Source organism: Babylonia areolata, chromosome 1, assembly GCF_041734735.1.
Source record: "Babylonia areolata isolate BAREFJ2019XMU chromosome 1, ASM4173473v1, whole genome shotgun sequence".
Taxonomy (NCBI): domain Eukaryota; kingdom Metazoa; phylum Mollusca; class Gastropoda; order Neogastropoda; family Buccinidae; genus Babylonia; species Babylonia areolata.
The window spans coordinates 61,972,540-61,997,595 of NC_134876.1; the positions used below are offsets into that span (position 1 = coordinate 61,972,540).

The window sequence follows — 25,056 nt, forward strand, 5'->3', positions numbered from 1 at the left end:
TGTGTGTGTGTGTGTGGGGGGTCAGTGTGTGTGTGTCAGTGTCAGTGTGTGTGCGCGCGCGCGCCGGCGGCATTATATGCCTGCGTGCGGTGTGTGCCGTGCCAGTGTGCGTGTGTCGTGTGTGCGCGCGCGCGTGTTGTGTGGTGTGTGTGTGTGTCACGGTGTGTGTGTGTGCCTACGGTGTGTGTGTGTGTGTGTGTGCAGTGTGTGCTTTATTATAAGTGTGTGGATGTGACTGAGTGTGTGTGTGTGTGTCAGTGTTGGCCGGCGTGTGCGCGCGCGTGGCGTGTGTCTCAGTGCGGTGTGTTTGTGTGTGTCACAGCCGTGTGGTGCGAACGCACACTGAGTAATGGGGCTGTATTAATAGGAATGTACCCTCATGTGTGATTGACAACTGACTGAAAAGAAATTAGATTGTATTGCACTCAACTGTACAACGACATGGACATGTGCTCTGCCGCCGAATGAAACCATCATATCACCTGCAAGCGATCTGATGGCGGTGTTCGATGCCGCCGCCTTCAGTTCAAAGACGTGAGATGATCCGGCCGAGGGCCGGGGAAAAGAGGCCATGTGTTGGACTGACCGCCACGGTGAGCTGGGCCGCCGGTGTTATACTGTTATCAGCGTTATTAGCTCGGACTTTGCCTCGAGTCGTGCTGTTCACCTTAATTTGCTTTTGATGCCTGTCAGTTGACTGTCCACCTACGACTCTGAGTGTCTTCAATGTGGGAGAAATTTCTCTCTCTCTCTCTTTTGTTGTTGTTGTTGTTGTTGTTGTTGTTTTGCTTCTCTTAGAAAATAGATGCCATATATATAAGTCAAATAATCAGTTTCATCAGTGATTTCATTCCTTCGGTCATTCAGTCTTTCTCTCATCCGCACTGGGTGACTTCTTTCGATCTCACTTAATACAATATTCAACAGACCATCTCTCTCCTGAGTATCAGTATGTCTCTTTCTCTGTCTCTGTAGTATGCAGACTGTGTGGGCGCTCTTCTCAGTGTGTGTGTCAATGCTGTGCCACTGAGTGTGCGTGCGTGTGTGTCACGTGTTTGTGTTCGATCGGTCCATATACCGTTTATTAATTCCGTGCATACATACGGCACTGGGACACACACATACGCGCGCACATATTTTCTCCATCTCTCTCTCCCCTCCCCTATTGGCACTGATCAGTGCAACTGACGTGCGCAAGCACACACACTGAGACATATAATTATGCACACTCACTCACTTTTTCTCTCTCTATCTGTCTGTCTGGTCTATCTATCTGTCTGTCTATCTATCTCACACAAGCACACTCAAGCGTACACCCACCTCAGTACTCTCAACCACTGCACACACGAACTCAGACACGCGGCCAAACCTACACACACACACACACATATACAAACATGTACGTTGTGTGCATTTTTCTCTTATCTGTCTGTCTAGCTGAGTCTATCCGGAGTCTATCTCGCGGCAGTGTCTATCTATCTGATCTGTCTTACGCACACTCAAGCGTACACCCACCTACTCTCAACCACACACAAACTCATACACGCGGCCAAACCTGCACACACACACACACACTCACACTTCTACACAAACATGTACGTTGTGTGCATCCCGCAGACACACATTAAATACCTTATTCAGTGAACACCTCACACTGGCACACACACACACCGGCACACACACACACATACACACACGCACCTCCCCTCCCTCCCCCTCAGTCTCCCTCCTCTATTTGCTTATGTGTTTAATTATCAACGTTTTTTATCGAGTCATCCGCTTATAGGTAAAAGTTGATCTTGGTCTTTCACTGACTACCTGATAAATCAGTCAAAAGGCAGACGTTATTTTTTTCGACAAAGGGGATTAGGAAACGATGATGTATGAATTTGATGACATAAATTGGATTGAGATATTGGAATTCAAATCTGTGGATGAGTGTTGGTCTTGTATTACTGGTAAATTAAAGGAATTACAGGACAAGCATGTGCCACCAAAGGAATTTTTTTACTGGTATCAAAAGGCACAAAAACACTGTCCCACCGTCTGTTTTGGAAAAGATAAGATTGAAAAGAAAGACTTACAGGCTGCATAAGAAGTACAGGATGACTGAAAATTATAATGTTTATGCACGTGCTCGAATTCAGGTTAAGAGGGCATTACGAAAGGTTACTAAGGAAAAAGAGTTGTATATCGCAAAAAATATTAAAAGTGATCCAAAGATGGGTGTACAATGTCATAAAATAGAGATGTTCAGTGGACTAAAAAAAAATTACACAGGTTGTAAATAAATGTATGAAAAGAAGGAGTTGGGGAGGGGAGAGGTGACTCAGAAGGCATGTTTATTACTACTGAAGACCATGTACAATTAATATGAGATGATTGCATCATCTATGTCATGTTAGGAGACAGTCTGTACAGAAAGGAGTTGGGGAGGGGAGAGGTGACTCAGAAGGCATATTTATTACTACTGAAGACCGGGTACAATTAATATCAGATGTTTGCATCATCTATGTCATGTTAGGAGACAGTCTGTACAGATAACCATTCACCTTTATATCCTATGGTTTTCCTGTGCAGAATGTTTTCAGAAGTTTTCACAACTTGTCATCCCATCTTGGTTTTTGATGGAGGGTTGAAAGTGTAAGAGGTGTTCTTGGTGTTTGTCAACAAAAACTCTGCACATGTAGTTGACTGTAATTGCAAATATCTTTTTAAATGTTCTATTTTAACAAAAGTGTTGGTTGGCTTTATTTCTTGTATACTTAGAGAATTCTGCAGTAACATTGTAACATGCTTTTTGAGTCACTTGTCTTTTTTGTATGTTTGCAGGAGGGAAATGACAGCTACAAGTGCACCATCTGTAAATGGCCAACTGACTTAAAAGACTGCATGAAGCTCACGCAGAGAGGTTGTAACAGTATGAACTTGGCCAGTATAGAACGTCGCGATACCATTGTTGCAGAAATTGGTTGTGTTGTCCATGGAGGATGTCGCAGTTTATACACAAGCCCAGACAAGATTGCAGCATTTAAGAGGACAATGAGAGGAGAAGAAGCATTACCTGCAGTCAAGAAGAAGTTTCTGCCAACATATCAAATCAAAATGGACTACAGCAGCCAGTGTTTTTTCTGCTGTCAAAGTGGACAGTTGCGTAAAAAAGGCAAAATTTACAAACTGATTTCAGTCAGAACAAAATCTTTTCAGGACTCCATTTGTAAAGTGTGTGCTGAAAGGGGTGGGGAAGACAAGTGGACTGTTAAAGTGGCTTTGTAGACTTGCATTTGTATCGGACTGCTGTGCTTATGGCGTTGTGTATCACAATACATGCAGTTCCAATTTTCGTTCAGGATGTAGACTTCCAAAGGCGTTCTCGGAGCACATGGAGAAGATTAAATTGGGACAGCCTGAAGATCCCACTCTTGCTGCAGCATTTCTTAGTGTGGTAGAGTACCTGAAGTGCAGTGACAAGGACCAAGTAACTGTTCCTGAACTTTTGAAAAAAAAGTGCAGGATATCTTGGGTGGACCTGATGCTGATTTTCAAGCCTACTCAGCAATGTACCTGAAGAAAAAAACTTCAGGGTCATTTTGGGGAGGACATTGTCATCACCAAACTAGAAAAAGGCCTGAGGCCTGATGTTGTCTCTCTGAGACAAAATTATTCATATACTGCATGACTTTTTTGTGTCAACAAGACATGTAGATGAACAAGATTATTAGATAGAAGTAATCAAGACAGCTGCTGAACCAATCTTCAATGATATGATTCTAAAAATTTTGTCAAATGAGAGCCTCTTTATTTAGAGTTTGAAGATGGTGGCTGCCTTGACAACCAAATCAGCTTCATACCAGGCTCCTTGAGGATGTTCTTAAAATCTGTCATCTTGGTAAGAGACAGTGATTTGAAGATCACCTCAATGGGATAGGCCATAGTCCAGGCAGCATGGCCATGTGGAGGTGGGGGAGAGGGGAGTAGGATGTAGTGATCTAGCTTTACGGACCACAGCTATGGCAGCAGCCCCCAAACTAACCCTGGCACCACAGCTCAAGGAATGTAAAGCACCCCCTCCCACTGCTTAAAACACCACTCACTTTGTCTCTGCTCTTTTCCTTGCTTGGCACACACTTCGGTCATGACTCTCTTTGTGTGTAGACCTATCTGTACTGTAGCTTATAGATGAATAGAATAATTTTTTTAAGAATCCAACAAGTGCTTTCTCTGAATATGATGAATGAATCCTACAAAAACAAAATGTTCATTATTACATGGGAGTCAGTTGAACATTGAGACATGTATTTTCCATATTAATCCAAGCATACCCACATCCATATTCAAACAGAATATTTTATATTTTGGCCTACCGTCTGGATTAAAACACCCACCACTACTGAACTGCAATAAAAATGATTTAAAAAAAATTAAATAAAAAGATTTTTTTCTGAACATATCCTATGAATTGTAAATGCTATAGTCTTGAAATATATTTATTATTGATTTTTATTTATTTTGTTGACATGCTTCCACATTCTTCAAGTGAATGACCTTTTTGTTGGCAAACATCAAATTTCACTTTCCTGCAGGAAAAGCCCACAGACTTATAAAATAGTTTAATTTTAAGTCCATGGGAATAGCTCAGTCATTGCATGTGTGTGCACACACATGCACATACACACTGATGTGCTTACATGTGAATAACTTGTGTAAACTGCACCATATTTTCAAAGCCATAGAGCAAAAGCATGCAAAGGATACTGAATTGGGGAGGGTGTATCATACATGTAAATTGTAATGGCAGGTGAGTTATCTCAGCAGGGCCATGGTCAGTGGGCAGGGCCCTGACTTCCACATGAACTCAGTGACCAGAGGTGACATTGAGTGTCTGCCTGATACACTTTGGTATCTATGCAGTGTGCTGGGTTTGCCACACAATATATATTTAAGTCCACTTCTCACTTTGATTGTTAAGAACAATTTGACCACAGCAGCGAAAACCGAAAGTGAGGTCATTATAACTCAACACAAAACTTAGTAGGTTGTGTGTGGTTTTACTGTGACTTTAAATGTGACCTGAAATTTATTTGCATGTGTGATTCATATTAAGTATGTCTTTACCACCTCCTTTTAGTAATATTTTCAAATGTCAGCACTTGAATGTCATATTTTAGCCCTATGCTGACCATTACTAAAATATTTTGTTGATGAAAAGATGAGACCAGAAAGCAAAATTTGATTGTGCACACACATCGAACTACAGAGAATTAAAGTGAAAGGAATTTAAGCAAATGCTTATGCAGAATATCAATTGACATATGCCTCAGTATGCTTACTCTGATTTACAAGCTATCACGTTTTACCGTGCTGTTCAGAGGGGCATTTCGACAATGCCAGCATCAACATTCATCAACCGCGATTACAAGATTTGCTGTCAAATAAGACACTGACTGCTGTTGTTGGAGACAGCACCATCAGCATCACCAACTGCCTGAGTAGGAGGACTGGAATAACAAGACAGATTACAAACTTAACCACACCCGTTCAGACATGAATGTTTTACAACCAAATGTTTTTATAACTTGTAAGGAAGAGACAGCATTTTGCCGACTGAGAATGGGTCACACTTTTCTCACGCATTCTCACTTGTTGAATAGAGAAGAGGCTCCTTGGTTCATTCCGTGTCATGCACCACTGACAGTAAAACACATGTTGACTGACTGCTGGGACTAGCATGACACAAGAGTGAAATATACTGCTGATTCTCTGAGAGTTTTGTTTTGTGATATCCCACCTTGGGCAGTTGTTTTCACAATTAAAAAAAAATTTTTTTCACAAGATTTGAGATTTGATTTACATGTAAGATTTTTAGCTGATACGTGGACGATTTTTGTGTGTGGTCTTTTTATTAGGGTTTTATACTAATCTGGTATGTATGGCTTTAACATGGTGTCAGCCCTGATATGGCCCTAGTAGTCTGGGCCATAAACAACATGATTTAATTTGAGTAGGTTTACACCAGTGACTGTCCTCTCCGTTCTTTCTAGTGGGACACTAACTCACTGGTATGCTGATACAGTTTTGGTTAATAAACCAGCTACATTGGTTTGCACCCTAAAGGTCAAGTTGTTCAGTCCTGGGTTCTTGGAAACTAATGTGCACTTGTCGCAAGTGAAATGGCTCAATGTCACGCAACACAATTGATATGTACAATCAGTGAGAAGAGACCATCAGTGATAGTGCATGTGGCTGTGTTTTGAAAACCATTCTCCTTTGAGCCATCATTTTGACAACAGTATAGGTGTCCGACTTGTGTCATTGGCACATTATCTCTGAGGCTTTCATCATTCAGCAAACTATGCCATAGCTGTGACCCTTTTTATCTTATGGTGCTATCCCAGCAGATTTGATGTATATCCTGGCCACTGTGCCGTATGCACTGGATCATGAGTGTTGTAGGATTAGACAAGTCATAAAGGGCTGATTTGGTTACCTTAAATGCACATGTCTACATGTCTGAGTTTGGCATACTATCTCACCAGTGAACGTCATCAGTGATATTTCATAATTGACAATAATTACACACAAAAATGCCCAGATAAATAAACGTAATTTCTTTATATATAATATTCTAACATGCGCACATAAAAAGAACCATTAATCCATTTTAACTGTACATAGTTATGCACAAGCACTCACACACATAAGCAATGACTGATACCACTGCAAATGCATCACAACAGTCTGCATTTCAGTGTTTTCCTCTCTTGCTGGGAATACCTCCTGGATTTCAATAAAATATAATCTTGATGTCTACATATTCTTGACTAAGAGTAAGGAGCAACCAAAGCTCATGGCTGAAGAAAAGAAGTTGAAAATGAGTCTTGAATGGTCTCTATAGATTTGTTTCCCACTTTCTAAGATAATATTTCACAGTCATCAATATTATCAATGGGATGTGTTGCACAAGCAATCTTGGTAGCACTAAGTTTGCTCGCCATAAAGAATTTTCCTAAGTTTATATTAGTTCCATAGCCCAGGAAAACTCTCAATGCTAAGATCGTTGATGTAAACCAGCCCTTACAGTTTTGCTTGGCTGAAAGCATTTTGATTGTGACTTCATGGAGTTCTACTATTCACATACACCTGACTTCAAAGATAGATGAAACAAAAGTTTTCTTTTACGGTTTCACTTCATAATAAAATTCTCTTCTACAAATTAAAAACAATGCTTATGGTTTCGTTTTTGTTTCATTGCTCTAGGATTACCTTTGTGAAAAGTTTGGAGAGTTGCTGAACTGCAACTTCTATGGCTTGGGAAACATACTGATCTTCATGTATGTCAACATGAGATACCCATGTGTGCTTAGACAGTTTCTTTGCTACAATTTCTTTTTTAACTCCAACAATCCAGCTGCAGTGAACAGTGCTTCAGCAACAAGTGCTTTTTGTCACAGAGGAATCAGTGATCTCAATACAATGCGCTAAAATAATCTCTTCCTTCTTTACCATTATTCACCCACAGTTCATTTTTATTCCCAATTCATTGATTGCAAGAGTGAAGTAAGTTACTTTCTTGCACTTATTTCTTCCACTGTTCAGAAAAAAAGCCAATATATGTGTGGAGTGGAAGCTTTGTGATAATGTGTCCAACTGTTTAGCAAGTGTCCAAGAGTTTGAGTCCCATGTACCGACAAGGAATTTTACTCTCCCTCTACAAGACTTTGAATGGTAGTCTTGGTGCTAGTCATTCAGATGAGATGATAAACCAAGGTCCCTGTGTGCAGCATGCACTTAGCATGTTTACTAAAAGATGCCACAGCAGTAAAAGGGTTGGCCCTGGCAAAATTCTGTCGAAAAATCCACAGATTGTTTGAAAAATACCTTGTATGCCGTATACACTTGCAGACACACACACACAAAAAGAGAAAAGTTGGCACTGCACTGTGGAGTCGTGCTCTCCTTTGGGAGAGCAGCCTGACTTTCACACAGAGAAATATGTTGTGAAATGAAGCAATGACAAATATACATTTACATTATGTGTTTTTCTTTTCCTACACTGAATAAATCAAATCCTGCAAGCATTTCATCAAACAATGAATCACAAAATTCACTGTACCACATTAACACAAATTTTTATAAGTCATGGCAATGTTTATAAATATATACATATATCTTATGCATCTCTGCAAGCATGCTGTGTTCAGATGTATGTGCATGTAAAGGATCAAACACAGTAAGGACACCATAATACATGTCAGAGTTTGGCAGGTTATGGAAACACAAGCATGGCCAGCATTCACACATCCCTAAAAAAACGGAGTATGGCTGCCTAATACTGGAGATAAAAATGGTAAAACATGTAAAAGTCCACAATCTCAAAAGAGGAAGTATACACGCACCTAAACCCACATATACTCCTGTATGCTCGCGTAACACCTGGGCAGGACCAGACAGCAAACAAGAAAAATGTCAACATGCCAGCAAACACATTTATCATGACACACACATTCACATATTTATGTGTGGGAACATATATACTCATAAAAAATACCAACATACAAACTTTGTAGGATTCAGTAACACATTTATCATGAAACAATATATGTGTTTGTACATATATATATGCATGTATGGGTTCTACAAATATATGTGTTTGTACATATATATGTACGTATGGGTTCTCTTATTAAAAAATCAACGTGCAAGCAAACTCACAATCACATGTATGAACACATTTATCATTACACATACACATATTTGTACACATACATGAATGATGACAAGAATGTTCAACCAAACATAGAATCATGAAGGGTGTTGAGATTGTGTTCCCTCTGTTTAGCTTGAGCCTGAAAAAAAACAACCACCATTTTCACAATTCTTATATAACAACCAAAGCACATTTTCTGTACAATCATGCACTTACATTCACAGGAGGAAGGTAGCAGAATGGTTAAGACGCTCACATGCCAATACAGTGTCCATGAAGGTCTGGGTTCTAATCCTGCTCTTGCCCTTTCTCCCAAGTTTGACTGGAAAACTCAAAATGAGTGTCTAGTCATTTGGATGAAGCAATAAACCAAGGTCCCGTGTGCAGCATGCACTTGGCACACTAAAAAAAAACAACCCATGACAACAAAACGGTTGTCCACTGGCAAAATTCTGTAGAAGAAATCCACTCTTGACATCTAAACAAAATTTGCATGCACTCAAGGCCTGACTTAGTGCAAGGGTGCCTAGCAAATATGTTGTAGCGTATATGGATTTGTCTGAGTGCAGTGATGCCTCCTTGAGAAACTGAAACTGATATATTAACAAACTCTTTTTTTATGGCAAGCTCTTTCAACATTATAACTGATGTACAGAAAATGCAAGCTTTGGATACTGGAAACTGAAAGTATTACACAAGAAAAATGAGGGGGTGGGGGGGGAATTACAAAAGAAATGACAGATCAGGAAGTAACAACACAATAACCTTTATATAACAGTGCCCTACTGTATGAATGCGAGTTTCTTTCCAGTTTATGGTCAGTTGGTGACCCCTCTGCTTTATCCAAGCAACTGTTTTGGGGGAAGCTGATCAATGATGAAGAGAATGACAGAACAGGTGAAAGAAAGGAAGCATGTAAGAGAGGACAGAGCGGTGGTGTGAAGAGAAGATTGAGGATAAATGTTACTAAGCCTCCATTACCATCAGTATGCCAAAAACATCTTAAATGAGAAAAAGTTCAGTCAGGGAACAAATATGATAGCTAGTTCAGAAAAAATTCAAAACTAAAGAAGAGCAACAGTTTCAGACAGGAAGAATGGCAGATGCATGGGATGGGTTAAAAACGCTCACTGAAATGGAGAAGAAAAAAAAAATAGTTGCTTGTCAAACAAAAAGGGAAGAACAGGTTGATTTATGAAACAAACTTAATGATTTCTACTGTAGGTTTGAAAGGAATTGCCTGGGAGCGGGGAACTGGATAGTGTGATGTCATAGCTACAAAGAAAACTCAGAGATAGAACCACTGGTCAGGACTTTGAGATCAATGTGAAAGTTGTTGAATCTCTATTTTTAAAACTGAACGTTAATAAGGCAGCAGGCTCAGACAATATCTATGGAAGACTGTTTAAGAAATGTGCCTCAGCATTATGTGATGTGTTCTGTGAAATATTCAGTCGGTCTCTCAAGGACTGCTCTGACCCTAATATCTGGAAATATGTGTCCTATCCCCAAGAAAAATAACCCACCTTTCACTAAATGATTGCCGTTCTGTTGCCCGGACTAATAGTCATGAAATGCTTTGAAAAAATTATTCTCCACCATCTGTTATTTTTCACCGATCAATACCTTGATCCTCTTCATTTGCGTACAGACCACACAGAAGTATGAAGTATTGACAATACTGTTTTAACGCCCCTTCATAATGCTTTCCTTCACTTAAATAACACAGGGCCCTTTGTTTATATTTACCCAACAGCTTTCCTTCACTTAAATAACACAGGGCCCTTTGTTTATATTTACCCTGTTGGGACTTCTCTCCCATTTACAATACAGTACAACCTCATCTCCTTGCCCTCAAACTGCTGGGTTTAGATGTGGATCCTAATCTCATTCTTTGGATAATTTGCTTCCTTTGAAACAGAACTCAGTCTGTCCTTTTCAATCTGCCCATTCTTCTCAAAACTCTATCTCTACTGGTGCTCCTCAAGGCATGGTGCTGTCCCCTGTCCTATTTACACTAAACACCAAAGACTGCAGAGGCATGGAGGAAACTCCTGTCATCAAATATACTGATGACTCAGCCACTAAAGACCTGTCCAATTGTAATGTATATTTCAGTGGAATTAAAAAATTCTGTTCCTGGTGCGATGAGAACTGTCTAGAACTCAATGTTCTGAAGACAAAATAATCTGTTGATAGATTTTTTTAAGGGACCCCTTGCCTGTACCTAACCTTGTTTTTGATGGTGAAATGGTTGAACCATTCAACAAATATATATATTCAGAGACTGTTTTAAATAATAAGCTGGCTTTTGACAGAAGTGTTGAGTATATTCATAAATAAGGGACTATTGCTATCAATTCCAAGGTTTTCCAGAGCTACTACCAGTGTTGTATTGAGTTGGTGCTCACTGTTTCATTTATATGCTGGTATGGAAGTTTCGGCATCAGAACTGAGTTTTGAATGATGTCATGGGTGTGTGCAGTAAAGATGTGGAAGTGAGACAAATTAGTATGCTAGAGCTGTATGAGGGATAAATGTTTCAGAAATCCAAGCAGATTGCTGTGTGTGTGTATGTGTGTATATGTGTGTTTGTGTTTGTGAGTGTATGCAAAGTGCGTACATAATAGTTTCTACTTTATTTCGTTTTTGTTTTTTTCTCTAAAAAGAACTATTTATAATAGTATCAAGCTGAAAATTTGATAATGTGCAGAATTAATGTGCAATATAGTATATGCAATGTTAACATTGGTGTCTTCCAACATGTTAACAATAATGACTAATTACAACATTTTACGTGAATATATGCAATACTTTTATATGAAAGTCATATGTTTATTGCTACTTTTTGATTAAGTCATGTCCAATGTTTTTGTGTTAAGCACTGGTCTAAGTTTGTTTTGCCACACCTGACATAATTTCTCTAAATGAGATATCTCTTAATGAGATAATTATCATAATAAAGTTTTTCTTATCTTAGTTTCTTCGTCTTCTTCATTTGTGGGCTGTGACTCCACGAGTGGGCTTTCACAAGTATGACTGTTTTTACCCCCACCAGTCATACTCCACTTTTGGGGGTGAGGGTAGTGCATACCGGGTATGTTCTTGTTTCCATAACTCACTGAACGTTGACATGGATTAGGGGATCTTTCACATGTGTATTTTATCTTCTGTATGTGTATACACACAAAGGGGGTTCAGGCACTAGCAGGTCTGCACATCTGTTGACCTGGGAGATCGGAAAAATCTCAACCCTTTACCCATCAGGCGCAGCGACAGGGATTCGAACCCAGGACCCTCAGATTGAAAATCCAATGCTTTAACCACTCAGCTGTTGCACCTGTCATAAAAAAAATGATAACAGCTATGAAGCCGCAGCCTAGAGGTAATTCACCTGACTAGGAAGTGAATGTCTACTGGTTGGAGTCCTGCACAGATGAGGATTTTCATCCCCCCCCCGCTCCCCCCCCCCCCCCACTCCCCGTGCTTTTTAGAAGGCTGAGTTTAACAAGAACTGATATACAAATATGCAGTGCAAAAAAGAACTCAAGACTTGGATTTGAAAATTAACAATGACTTAAGATCAGGGTCAATGAACAAACTTTATTTTACCACTCGTATACTTCTGTGGAATATATCACTAGGTCTCACTGATATTTGGATTTAGCATACTCATCGCTAACGGGTATCAATGATAAATCTCAAGGACATCTCTAAAGTGTGACTTTCACTCAGATTGCAAGGGTCTGTATTCTGTATTCTTTGCTACTTGAACAGGAATATGATCATGTGGATTATCTAAAATAACGATATCATCACCAGACTGTCTGTTTTGGGACAGGATTGCCTGATATGCATTATAAGAGAATTCTAAACAAAAACTTAAAAAGCGAGAAAAGAAAAGGCAAACTCAGGTAACTATTTACCTTTTGTTTTTTGAAGTTTTCATAATCAGGATCATCAGTTGGCAGTTCATGTCGACAAACTGGACATGAGCAAACCTGGTGAAGATAGCCATACAAAAACATAAATCAAATCAAGTTAAGAATATTCATTATTTGAAGTACTATCAATGGCAAAGTTGGTTTTAAAAAAAAAACACCCAACAACTTCATTTGAAACAATTTAACATTTCATTGATAATACCTCTAAATTTCTTGTCATCATTTGAAGAAATTTCATTGAAAGAAATGCTGAAATAAGAAAACATTCAGAACAAAGTCTCTTATGAAAATTGTTTGGATTCAACAGCATTAGATTGACACCATCTTAGTTCATTGTCTAAACATGAACAGTTTGTTTACTGTTTTTGTTACTTTGTTGTTGTTGTCGTTGTTTTTGTGTTTGTTTGGTTTTTTTTATAGCAAACTGTGAGCTGCATAATATCCCTTTTTTTTTCTGGAAGACACAAGCATGCTACCATGTCTCTGCAGTAACATTTCTCATGAATCTGCTGACCTGAAAGATTAACGTGAACTAACTACAGGCACAGAAGAGTGTGGGAAATCAAAGCTGAGGTCATCATGAGAGCAACACATACAAGGCCACTGATTTTCTGACATAAATTTTATATATTTTGTTTTGTTTTTTAATAGATGGACAATGATTCTGTTTGTGAGGTCTGTCTAGGTAAACTTAGAGACTACATGGCAAGGCTGTAAACTATGGTTCCTTTCATAGTATATCCCAGCTGGTCAGCTAGACCCTTGAGATACAGACACTGACGGTGCTGGTCGGAAAATTGAAGTAAAATTCACAAAGATGCATCTGTGAAGTGGATGACACTCACTGTGTGGTCTCAATGTTCCATTTCAGTCCATGGTACACTCAACACTGTGTAACAGTCAGCCACAGGCCAAAAATTCCCACAATGATATTCCTCTGATGGGGTTTGAATCCATGTCCTCAGTTATCAGTCAGTGAAACTCACCACATTCTTACATTGACCAATACAGAATATATTACATTATTAGAATGATACCTAACTTACATGAATTCTCTGTTTTTGTGTCTCATGGATGGGAGAGATTGATTTTCGTCAAACTTTGTGGCTGGGGTCCAGAGTCTACTGAAGTATTTGTGATAATATCAAAGCACATTACCTAAATTAAAGGAGTAAAAAACTTAACACATTAATCTCTCTGACAACCTTTTCCAGCCAAGTGATGATACACTTGGTGTGGAACTGGTGTTTACATGGCAGTATCTTCAGTTCATCCTCTTCATCAAAGTCCATCAGGCACACAGGGCATTTCAAGCCCTGAGCTGAAACAGAAAACAGAGTTCAATGACTGCACATGATTTTAAAATATAGTTCTGTCTGTCTGTCTGTGTCCCCTGTTTTTTTCTTTTCAAAATGTCAAGTCAACAGCATGAGTAAATTTCTCAAAAATGAACTTGTTTATAATTCATGCATCACTACAATCAAAACCTTTGGATTCACTTTAAAGATATACATTCGAAGCAAAGTGTATCAGATTCTTTGATAACATTTAATGATTTATTATCACTTTTGGTAACAAATTTCCATGTTATGTTGCTTTATGCACTAGTTTCAAAATGCATGTATATATGTATGTAAAAATCACTTTAATTCTCTCTTATTTTTTTTAAATTTCATTTTTTTGACAAGCAGAAAGAATCAATGTCTCATGAAGTTACTAATATTTGATCATTTGAGCTCCTGGTTAACAATGGTCATGTACTGTACTTCAATTTCAGAGCAAATATGTACCTTTCCTGGGCTAAATCTGAGAGCATTCTAATAAAATGAAGTAAATGTACCTGCTAATGTTGGATTAACCACTTTTGTCTCCAGATCTTCAACGGCTTTTTTGGAAGCAGGTGGTACTTTCCTTTGACCCTGAAATATCCTAGACAGAAGCAGGAAAAGTAAAAAGAAACAGGGAAAAAGCAAACTTACATTTTTGAAATAAATCAACACACATCATACAGAAACATTAAAAAAAAAAAGCCAATGATAGCAGTCTCCACTTCTGGCTCCATGAGTGTGCAGTTATTGTCATCAGTTGTGGGCTTAGCTGTTAAGTTAGCAGGTGGTATCCTAACTATGTTAAATCAGAACAGGCACTATTGAATGCCACTGAAGTGACTTGGCAACAGCACAGGGTCTCCTCTGATGTGTGGCCTCCTGGCAACCTAACATTTATGGTTCCATATGGTCTGCCAGCACTGTGAATGTGACAGATGAACCTAGGTATGGTTGTGTATGGGGAACTAGGAAGAAGTGGCATAAAAATAATGCCACTGATATGTTGCACCAAAAAACAAAAACAAATAAACAAAGAAAAAAAGCCAGTGATGATACCTTTAATGTTATCAAATTCCCACAAAGCACACATATCAAATATCAAGATTTGTTTAGTTCAGTAGTTCTTTATTTTTGATAAATTAATGCAGCTTTGTTTGTATAGATCTAACCTGACTACACTCTTCAGTAACATTAAATAAATGTCATGTATTTTGAGTATATGTGTATTATGAGAGTGATGTTTTAGTAATCACAAAAAAGAAAATAATTAGCCTTAGTCGTTTTATTTTTTATCTCTTGGAAAGTATTTTGAAATTTGAATATGAACTAATTTAAACAAACAAATGAAAAAGCAAACTAAGTTATACTGGATATGAACAAGACAGAAAAAGTAAAACACAAGCAAATAATAATCATTATCATAATCATAATGTCTGATCCTCTTAAATAACATTCTTGCTTTACATGATTGGTATAATACAAATTACAATACTGTCAAGGTTGGTTAAACAAAGGTAAGACTTCTAAAGATGTACGCAATATACGCATACATAACACACAAACTACAGTGAAGTGTGTGCACATATAAATATATATATATATATAGAGAGAGAGAGAGAGAGAGAGAGAGATACACTTACTTATATCTAATTATATATATGTATATATATATATATATATATATATATATATATATATATATATATATGTGTGTGTGTGTGTGTGTGCTATTCACAAGATGCACAGGAACATATATATATATATATATATATATATATATATATATATATATATATATATATATATATATATGTATGTATGTATGTATGTATGTATATATATATTAGGCAAAAATCCATCTACATAAATTTGCAATTCAAAATTAACATTTTTCCCAATGATCTTTACATGCTAAGTTAATACATTAAGGAGATGTGGGTGAGAAAAAAATTGCAAATAATCATATGCCAAACATAATAAATTATTATGAAAATGTAAAAAAAATATAATCACCTGCCATATTCCATTTCCCATGCTGCACTTAGGCCTGTGTCAAGAAGCAGCCTGCAAACAATTGTCATTGATATTAATTACTGACACTGTTACTAATACTACTCAAATTTCAAAACCTGAATGTTTTTCCACCTCAGCGCAAAGTTTCCAATTCTATCTTGATTTTGCCTTTATTTCTTTTATCTGTGAATAAGTAAATAGGAAAACAAAACAAAAATCAGATCAGATCATGTACTTAACACACACACACACACACACACACACACACACACACAGATATCATATACAAACACACTGATAAAAAAAAAAAAAAGTCCAGTGGCATGTTCACGTCTCCAGTTAGGCCATTCTAGCTACCGCAGTGGTTCCCAGAAATTCTCCTGACTGCCTCAGCCTTAGCCTTCTTCAAGTAAACCACTTTGTTACATACTGACAAAGACATATGTATGAAAAATTCCAGCTTTGGGTCAAAGTGTCAACAGTCACATAAAGTGGTAGATTGTGGTTATAAAACCGACACTGACTTGACAAGAACATGACCGAGTAAGGAGTACATTACCTGCAGACTCTGAACTGTCTGTGTTTCAAGAATCTTGGTGCAAAGTAGGAAGGTGGCAGAATGGTTAAGATGATTATCACCAAATTAGTTATACAGTGCCTATGAGGGTCTTGGTTTGATTCCCACTCTCGCCCTTTCCCGTAAGTTTGACTGGAAAATTAAACTGATTGTCTAGTAATTCAGATGATATGATAAACCAAGGTCCTGTGTGCATATATGCACTTGGTGCACTGAAAAAGAACCAAAGGCAACAAAAGTGTTGTCCTTTGGCAACATTATGTAGAAGAAATCAACTCTGATAGGTGCACAAATATATATATATATATATATATATATATATATATATCACATATATAAATATAAGGATACACATATAGATATATAATCATATATTATATATGCACATATATGCATGCGCTCATGGCCTGACTAGTACATTGGGTTATGCAGCTGTCAGACATCTGTGTCTGAACACAGTGATGCCTCCTTGAGAAACTGAAATTGTAACTGAAAACTCCTGGGTAAGTAGGTCATTATAACTTGGTGGCAGATCATCCCCATCTTCTGTTTTTTCATAAGTCATAAAAAAAAGAATAAAAAAAAGGTCTTTTAACTTGACACTTTACCATGGAGTTGTGTCATATTCAGTGGCACTAGACTGGTTACTTGTATTTTGTAAGCCATCAGCTTTGCACAATACTGAATTTCTAAAACGATTATTTTGACCGTGTACACACACAGGTACACACCCACACACACATATGCGCACCAGAAAGACATGATTTTTTTTGTTTTGTTTTTTTTGGTGCATGCGCTATCCCAAGTCCCATTGCGACAATGATCATATTGGTCCCGGCAACGTATATATATATATATATAGATAGATAGATATCCTGATCCTTATCCTGATCCTGAGAGAGACAGACAGACAGAGAGAGAGAGAGAGAGAGAGAGATGGAGAGAAATATTGTCACTCGCCTACAAATCCCTGATACGCCCTATCCTCGAATATGCCAGTACAGCATGGGACCCCACAGCCAGGAAAGAGATCAATAGACAAAATAGAAGCGGTCCAATGAAGAGCAGCATGATTTGTCCTCAATAAACACCAGAGGACTGTCAGTGTCACCGAACTGCTGCAGACACTAAGGTGGGAAACCCTGGAACGGCGTAGGAAGAGAGCCAGATTGGTCATGCTAGATAAGATCAGCAGGGGCATGACCAAAGTCAAGTGCCCACACCTCCACCAGCAACAACAACGGGCCAGAAGAGCTCACACCAAAACAGAATCCCCTGTAGTGATGACATCAGGCTGAATGCTGTCTTTCCAAAAACAATCGGAATGCCCTGCCCCAGGAGACTGTTGATGCCTCAACTCTTGCCACCTTCGTTAAGAAGGTGGCCCAGCTGATTCACTGCCACTTGATTTTTTTTTTAACCGGAACCCACCACCACAAAATGCCGATAATGGTCAACTGGTTGACCCTGGGCATCATCCGGAAGAAGAAGAGAGAGAGAGAGAGAGAGAGAGAGACAGACAGACAGACAGACAGACAGAGTTCATACCAAAACGTTCTCATTCACTTACCTTGCAAGATGCAGCATATGATTTGGTGTTTCTCCTTCACCAAGGGGTTCACAGTCATGTTCATCAAAGTATGATGCCATGTTTGTAATATAGTCTAAGTAATCGGGGTGTTAAATCCAACAAACCTTCGAACCGTAAACACGTCAGGTGTGTCAATTCAAGTTTCACTTCAATGAGAAAGCAGAAATCAACTTCCGGTGTTAGCCACTAACTATATGGATTATCTATCAAGAACTGCAGTAACACTCTGATAAGATCAAACCAACAGGTTCTAAGTATATATTGTATTTGAAATAGCTCAAACCCTAATATAGAATATTTCAAGTGGAAGAAAAATACTTACTGCCTTTCATTGTGTGTTAGAGATTTAAAACATAAAGATGGCAGAGGAGGAGAAGCCGATATCGGAGGCGACTGGTACGGGATTATTTTGTCAGAATACTTTGTGCATACTGTCTCTTGATTTTCTCACACACTGAAAAAAGTGGACTGCTTACTTGTGGTTGCTAGAAAAGGACATGTCATTATTTTGTTTGAAAATGGCTTTGTTTTGGTGAAGCTGACCGATGATAATGATGTGCATCACAGAATGGATCACGAGAATGTGGTCACGAGGTTGTTCACAACAGATGAAAAGGAACACATACGAAATATAGTGTTACACTATCTAATACAGGACTTTTGTTTAGAATGAATCCTAAATTCAGCTCCAGATATTTAGGATGCGACATTACAATCACAACTTAAAAACTTATTTTTGCTGAAATGCAACAGCAGTAGTATTTTCAGTTTGTAACTTTGTTGTGTTTGTGGGTGCAGGTGAGAGTGCTTCAGCAGAATTTTGACCATGCAGCTGTGTGCGTGTGTGTGTGTGTGTGTGTGTGTGTGTGTGTGTGTGCTTAATCTGTTTTTGTAATATGCCTCAGACCCAGTTCAGAGATTAGGATATTTAGATTTACAATGTTATTTGTGTAGGTTGTTCAGTTTACTTTTGTTTTATTTCGAAATAATGTTATTGAAACAAATTATTCCATGCAAAATAGTTCCAGTTTATTTCAGACTGTCTTTGCAAAGAGGCTAGAGTTTGTCGACTTGCAAGAGCTTCTGGTAGTACAAGATACTAGATGTGTACAGAATACTGAATAGTTGTATATTTTTTTATGTGTGTGTTTGTGCATGGGCACTCTTTACTTATTTGTTCATTTAATTATTTACTAAAGAAGGCAGTATACTAGTTGTTGTCTTTTGGGTACTTTTATAAATGAGCAAATGAATGTGAAACATGCAGTCACACATTCACACACACACACACACACACACACACACATGCATGAAAGCACAATCAAATACACATAAATGTACATGAGCACCAACACACACATACACACGCACACACACACACATTACCCTGCACCCCGCCACCCGCCCCCCCAACCTCCACACACTCATTTCTAGGCTACATATCGCAGCTTCCATGGCACACCTATCCCCCCCCCCCACACACACACACACACACGCACACTTACTTGTACAAGCACACACATATACGCCCATATCCCCTACCCCCAACCCCACACACATGTATACAAATATATATATATATATGCACACCCGCACGTTCCAATATTCCATTGCTCCCACAGTGTAGACATGCATAAACACACATACCTCATCCTCTACACATTATTATTATTATTAGTAGTAGTATTTTTATGTATTTATCTTTTCCTTTTTAAAAAAATTTAATTTAATTTTTTGTATGTGTGTGTTATTTTATTTATTTATTTATTTTATTATATTAATTTTATTATTTATTTTATTAAAAAAAAATTTTTTTCTTTATTTTTTTATTTTTATTTTTTTCTCGAGGCCTGACTAAGTTGGGTTACGCTGCTGATCAGGCATCTGCTTGGCAGATGTGGTGTAGCGTATATGGTTTTTACCGAACGCAGTGATGCCTCCTTGAGCTACTGATACTGGGTACTTTGATGTCTTCTCTAATGTATAGCACACATACAACTTAGTAAGACCAGAGATGAAAGCATATTCAACAAAACTGTATTGCTCAGCCAATCTTCGTTCCATGCAACGACTATCAGCAGAACTGGATCTCTGAGCATGCACCAATACCAAGGCAAATAAATTATTACACTTTCACTTTTTAGGTATAGACATTACATGTACTTATTTTGTTTACAGCTGTGGAGGCGTCTGAAGAAGTCACAGAACCCCCTCCAATGGATGTGGTAGACCTGTGTCATGAAACCTTTTGTAAAACAGCAGAGTATTTACGGGGAGAACTGGAAGGTAATTTTGTGCCAGTTTGTGTTCACACAGGGGTGTGTACATGTACGCTTAATGTATTTGTTTAAATAAATACATCTATATATGTGTGCACATATATATGTGGTGGGATGAATGTATTCGTGTGTGTGTTGTATGTATATGTGTGTGTGTGTTTGTGTGTGTGTGTGTACATATTTGTCATGAGAGCTCTGTGCATGTGCGAGTGTGTGTGTGTTTGTGTGTGCACAAATGCTGCTATATGGAGGAATTTGTGTTGGGTGTGTCTGAATGTCTGTGTTGTGGGATCTATGGAATATAGGAATGTGTGAGTGTGTGTGGTTAATGTGGGAGATGGGGAATGTGTGTGTGTGTGTGTGTTGGGGCTAGCAATGCTTTCGTGTGTAGTGTTAGGCCTGTGTACATTTGTTAGTGCTTTCATGTCTGTGAGACTGCAAATTTGTTGCATATCTGTTGTGATTGGTGTATGTGTGCATGTGTACATATTTATTTACATTATTTATATTATCATTATTATTGTTCATTTCGCTGTTCATTTCTTGTGTTGTTTTTCTATATTTTATTTTATTTCTTCATTTGTAATTTATTTTTATTTTGATTATTAAACTAATGTCATCCATTAATTTGTTTATCACTTTATGTATCTTAGTTTACGTCATTTTACTTTCCCTCAAGGCCTGACTTTGCGCATTGGGTTACTTACACTGCTGGTCAGACATCTGTTTAGCAGATGTATAGCATATATGGATTTGGAATGCATTGATGCCTCCTTGAGTATTTGAACTAGTCAAACTAATTGTGTGTGTGTGCACATGCCTAAATTTTAAAGTATGCACTTGTCTGATCATATTGATGGTGATTTCTCTGACTCACCCTCAGCTATCATGGCAGAATGGATTTTTAAGCAGAAAATGCAGTTCTTCCAATTTTACAAAATACTTAATAGCCTTTGATTTGCTGTACAGTTTCACTGTGATGCTTTGGTAATGATAGGAGAGGAGATAGATGTAACTGGATGAAGTGATTTCAGATGTCAGTGAGCAGAGATATGTTTAGAATCGTGAATGAAGATGGTCAGGTGTCACTCATCGACTAGTTTGCTTAGTCCTATTGGTGCTGCGTTGAGGAATTATGTTCCTAAGGGAGGGGTGTAAATTTACTGTTATTTCATTACTTGTTACCTGTTTGTGTGCTTGGCATGCAGGCCCATGGTGTATCAACATTCTTTGATATTCCCCAGTGTTTATGACATAGATCCCAAGTTGACAGGCGCTATAACTGAATGGTTAAAGCATTGGACTCTCAATCTGAGGGTTCCGGATTTGAATCTAGGTAATGGTGCCTGGTGGGTAAAGGGTGGAGATTTTCCCGATCTCCCAGGTCAACATAAGTGCAGACCTGCATAATGCCTGAACCTTCTTTGTCCTTCATGTGTATATGCAAGCAGAAGATCAAATGCACACGTTAAAGATCCTGTAATCCATGTCAGTGTTCAGTGGGTTATGGAAACAAGAACATACCCAGCATGCAACCCCCCCCAACCCCCACCCCCAAACGAGTATGGCTGCCTACATGGATGGGTAAAAACGGCCATACACGTAAAAGCCCACTCATGTACATACGAGTGAAGGTGGGAGTTGCAGTCCACAAATGCAGAAGATCCCCAGCTATGGGCTAATTCAAGAAGTGGGTGGATGGAACCTGTTCACTTTGGTTCAGAATCCAGTATAAAGACCCCAAATTTAAACATCTGAGGTTTCAGCAGCTGTGTCCCAACATTGTGTAAATAGTTTCTATGCATCTGAGAAGTTTTTAAGCCAGTGGCTAGGAGAATGGAAATGTTTTTATTTGGTAATTAAATGTGTGCCTGTTTTCTTTTTGTGTTCACTTTTTCCCTGACATGTTATATACAGCAGTTAAACTCACTGCTTGTAAACTTTTTTATCACTTATTTTGTTGCAGGAACAATTGAGGACTACAAACTGTTGGAGAAAATGAATAAAGTGACCATCTGCAAATACTCAGAGATGAAACACATTGCTTTAAGCATTGGGAGTGCTCTTCAAGATTTGAATGAAAAATGTAAGTTAATAACATTTTTTCTTTTTGTTTTCATTGTCATGCTGGATGACTAAACACATTCATTTCCAAAATTGATTGATTGTGACCACAGTGGACTTTCAAACACTCCAAATCATTTATCTGTATCTTCTGTATTACATGAAAGACAGTTGAATCAATCTGAATGTCATCATGCTTCTGACAGGCTCCACTGATGGGGACCACACAACTGAACTATATGATGATGAAATTTAGATCAGTGTGCTTATTTATTGTGCTTCTACAATCTTTATCAGCTTGAAGCCTTGCTGTGGTTTGTCATTTTGTGCCAAGTGAAGTGAAATTGAAACAAAAAACTTTGCACTATGCAGATAGCCCAACTGCACGAACATAGCCATGGTGGATATCAAGTTTAGTGACAGTTCTGGGTACAGGGGAGGGGCAGAGGGTAAAAGTTGATATATTTTGAATGCTGACACAGCTGATTAAAAAACAACAACGAAAGAAATAAACCTTGGATGGCTGAAGCATTAATTGAATTATAAAAAAAAAAGAGAAGAATTAAAGTGGAAACCAAGCAAGTACTGAAAAGTCTGCTACCTACAAGTGAAAGTACAGCCTCCATTAAAATATAGTCATTTAGCTTGATGTGTTTTGTCATGTATGGCACTGTCTGTACATATTTTGGGAGTTAATGATACTTGTTTTGTTTTTTTAAGTTGAATCATTTTCTCTGTGTGTGTGTGTGTGTGTGTGTGTGTGTGTGTGTGCGCGCCTGCTAGTACATATCACCCTTGTGATCCCTTTTTATGACAGACATGTTGATGTTCATTAGACACAATGTCATAGTCAGTCTTGCTCATGTAAACTATCACATGTTAATATTCATTAGACACAATGTCATTGTCAATCTTGCTCATGTAAACTATCACATTGTTGTCTTGTGGCAGACAAAAGTTTACAGCCGTATCTGGATCAAATTGATGCTGTGGAGGAAAGTGTCTCAGCCCTTGAACAAGCTGCTTACAATCTGGATCACTACTCAAAAAGACTAGGTAAGAATGTGAGATATGTACATTGACAAAGAAAAGGGGTTAAGTTTGCATTTTTATTTAAAGTAAAATGTCGGGTTTAAAAAAAAATTATTTCATAGAATTTATTTTGTTGTTTTCATTATGTTTCTAAAAATTCTTCAGCTATTCCAATAGAATTTTCCGGAATAAATAGTCTTTTCTTCTTGTTAGTTTTTGTATACCTCTATGCATGCATCGTTACATGTATATAATTCATGTCACCATTTCATCATGTGTGTGATTGGTAATATAAGAAATATATTTGTCGTTTAACACAAGTGCTAATCATTTGAGCTGCAGGCAAATGCAGTAACTATGACTGAAGAATACCTTTCAATGTTCCAGAAGCCAAGTTCAAAGCACTGGAGAAAAGATGAATTATGTTTGACTGTCAGCCCATTTGTGGAAGAATTGAAGAAGCTTGCTGTGTCCTGAAGACCATAATGCTACTGTGATATGTTGTTTGACAAGGTTGTTGGTGCATCGTCTGGACCTGTATGACTGATAATGATATTCTGCATTTCTTTTGATATAAAGATGCAAGCCTGATGTGTTTATGTGTTTGTGTGGAATACATGTAGGGCTATCTTTTCATTTGTTTTCCACTAGTGTCCTGCTGTAGGCTTTTAAGTTTGACTTATACACTAGCTTCTGGGTTCACAGTTATGAAGTTGAAATTCGAAATGCGACCAAGTTCCATACAAAGGTTCGAATTAAATTGAAAATAAAGATAAGAACACAGCAGTATTTGAACTAAAGATAATTCTGTTGTGTGCAGATGTTTTACTTGGGTTACATAAATCTATGGTTTAGGACTAGTGTTCTTGTGGATTTTCACTTGTTGGTATTCATTATTGTGTGACATTGTTCGTTTTGATTTGTACTTGAAAATAGAATGCTTCTGAATGAGTTTGCATGAACCATGGTATGCATGCTGTGCTTTACTGAGTTTCAAATATAATTTTGCTATCAGAAGTATGGACTGGCATTCTATGCAAGCTCTTCAGAGAAAAAAAAAAGAATACACATGAGTGTGAATATTTATGAGAAGAAAGTGAAATGTTGACTTGTGTGCTGTTAAGATCTGAAGTGTGAGAAAACTGATAACAGATCAAGAGAGCTGTTAAACTTCCCGAAACATCTTGATTAAAAATGAAGGTCAAAGTAGCAAAACCTTGCTAACAGCATAATCAGTGACTCGTGCACTACCGCTGCCAACATAGCGAGTCTGTGAGGGTGTGGGTTCGAATCCCGCTTTTGCCCTTTCTCCTAAGTTTGACTAGAAAATCAAATTGAATGTTTAGTCTTTCAGAAGAGAAGATAAACCAAGGTCCCATGTGCAGCATGCACTTGGAGCACTGAAAAAGAACCTAAAGTAACAAGTGTTGTCCTCTGGCAAAATTCCTTAGAAAAAATCCAGTCTGTTAGGTACACAAGTATATAAGCTTGCACTCAAGGCCTGACTAAACGTGTTATGCT

General features: G+C 38.0%; 2 protein-coding genes and 1 long non-coding RNA gene across 3 annotated transcripts; 2 read left to right on the plus strand and 1 right to left on the minus strand.

The window, feature by feature from the left end:
- Nucleotides 1-363: 363 nt before the first annotated feature.
- On the plus strand, nt 364-7,418 carry LOC143285045 (uncharacterized). Its single transcript, XR_013055660.1, has 2 exons — nt 364-593; nt 2,833-7,418. It is a non-coding gene; the product is annotated as an uncharacterized LOC143285045 (long non-coding RNA).
- On the minus strand, nt 6,637-18,318 carry LOC143285038 (E3 ubiquitin-protein ligase RNF181-like). Its single transcript, XM_076592223.1, has 6 exons — nt 18,140-18,318; nt 15,993-16,043; nt 14,492-14,580; nt 13,857-13,972; nt 12,634-12,708; nt 6,637-8,846 (listed from the first exon to the last, which is right to left on the minus strand). Exons 1-6 carry the CDS (start codon nt 18,217-18,219, stop codon nt 8,787-8,789), a joined length of 471 nt encoding a protein of 156 aa, XP_076448338.1. The 5' UTR covers nt 18,220-18,318; the 3' UTR covers nt 6,637-8,786.
- Nucleotides 18,319-18,500: 182 nt separating this feature from the next.
- Nucleotides 18,501-24,552, plus strand: LOC143285061 (biogenesis of lysosome-related organelles complex 1 subunit 2-like). Its single transcript, XM_076592252.1, has 5 exons — nt 18,501-18,556; nt 20,339-20,446; nt 22,406-22,525; nt 23,455-23,559; nt 23,923-24,552. Exons 1-5 carry the CDS (start codon nt 18,520-18,522, stop codon nt 23,952-23,954), a joined length of 402 nt encoding a protein of 133 aa, XP_076448367.1. The 5' UTR covers nt 18,501-18,519; the 3' UTR covers nt 23,955-24,552.
- Nucleotides 24,553-25,056: the final 504 nt, after the last annotated feature.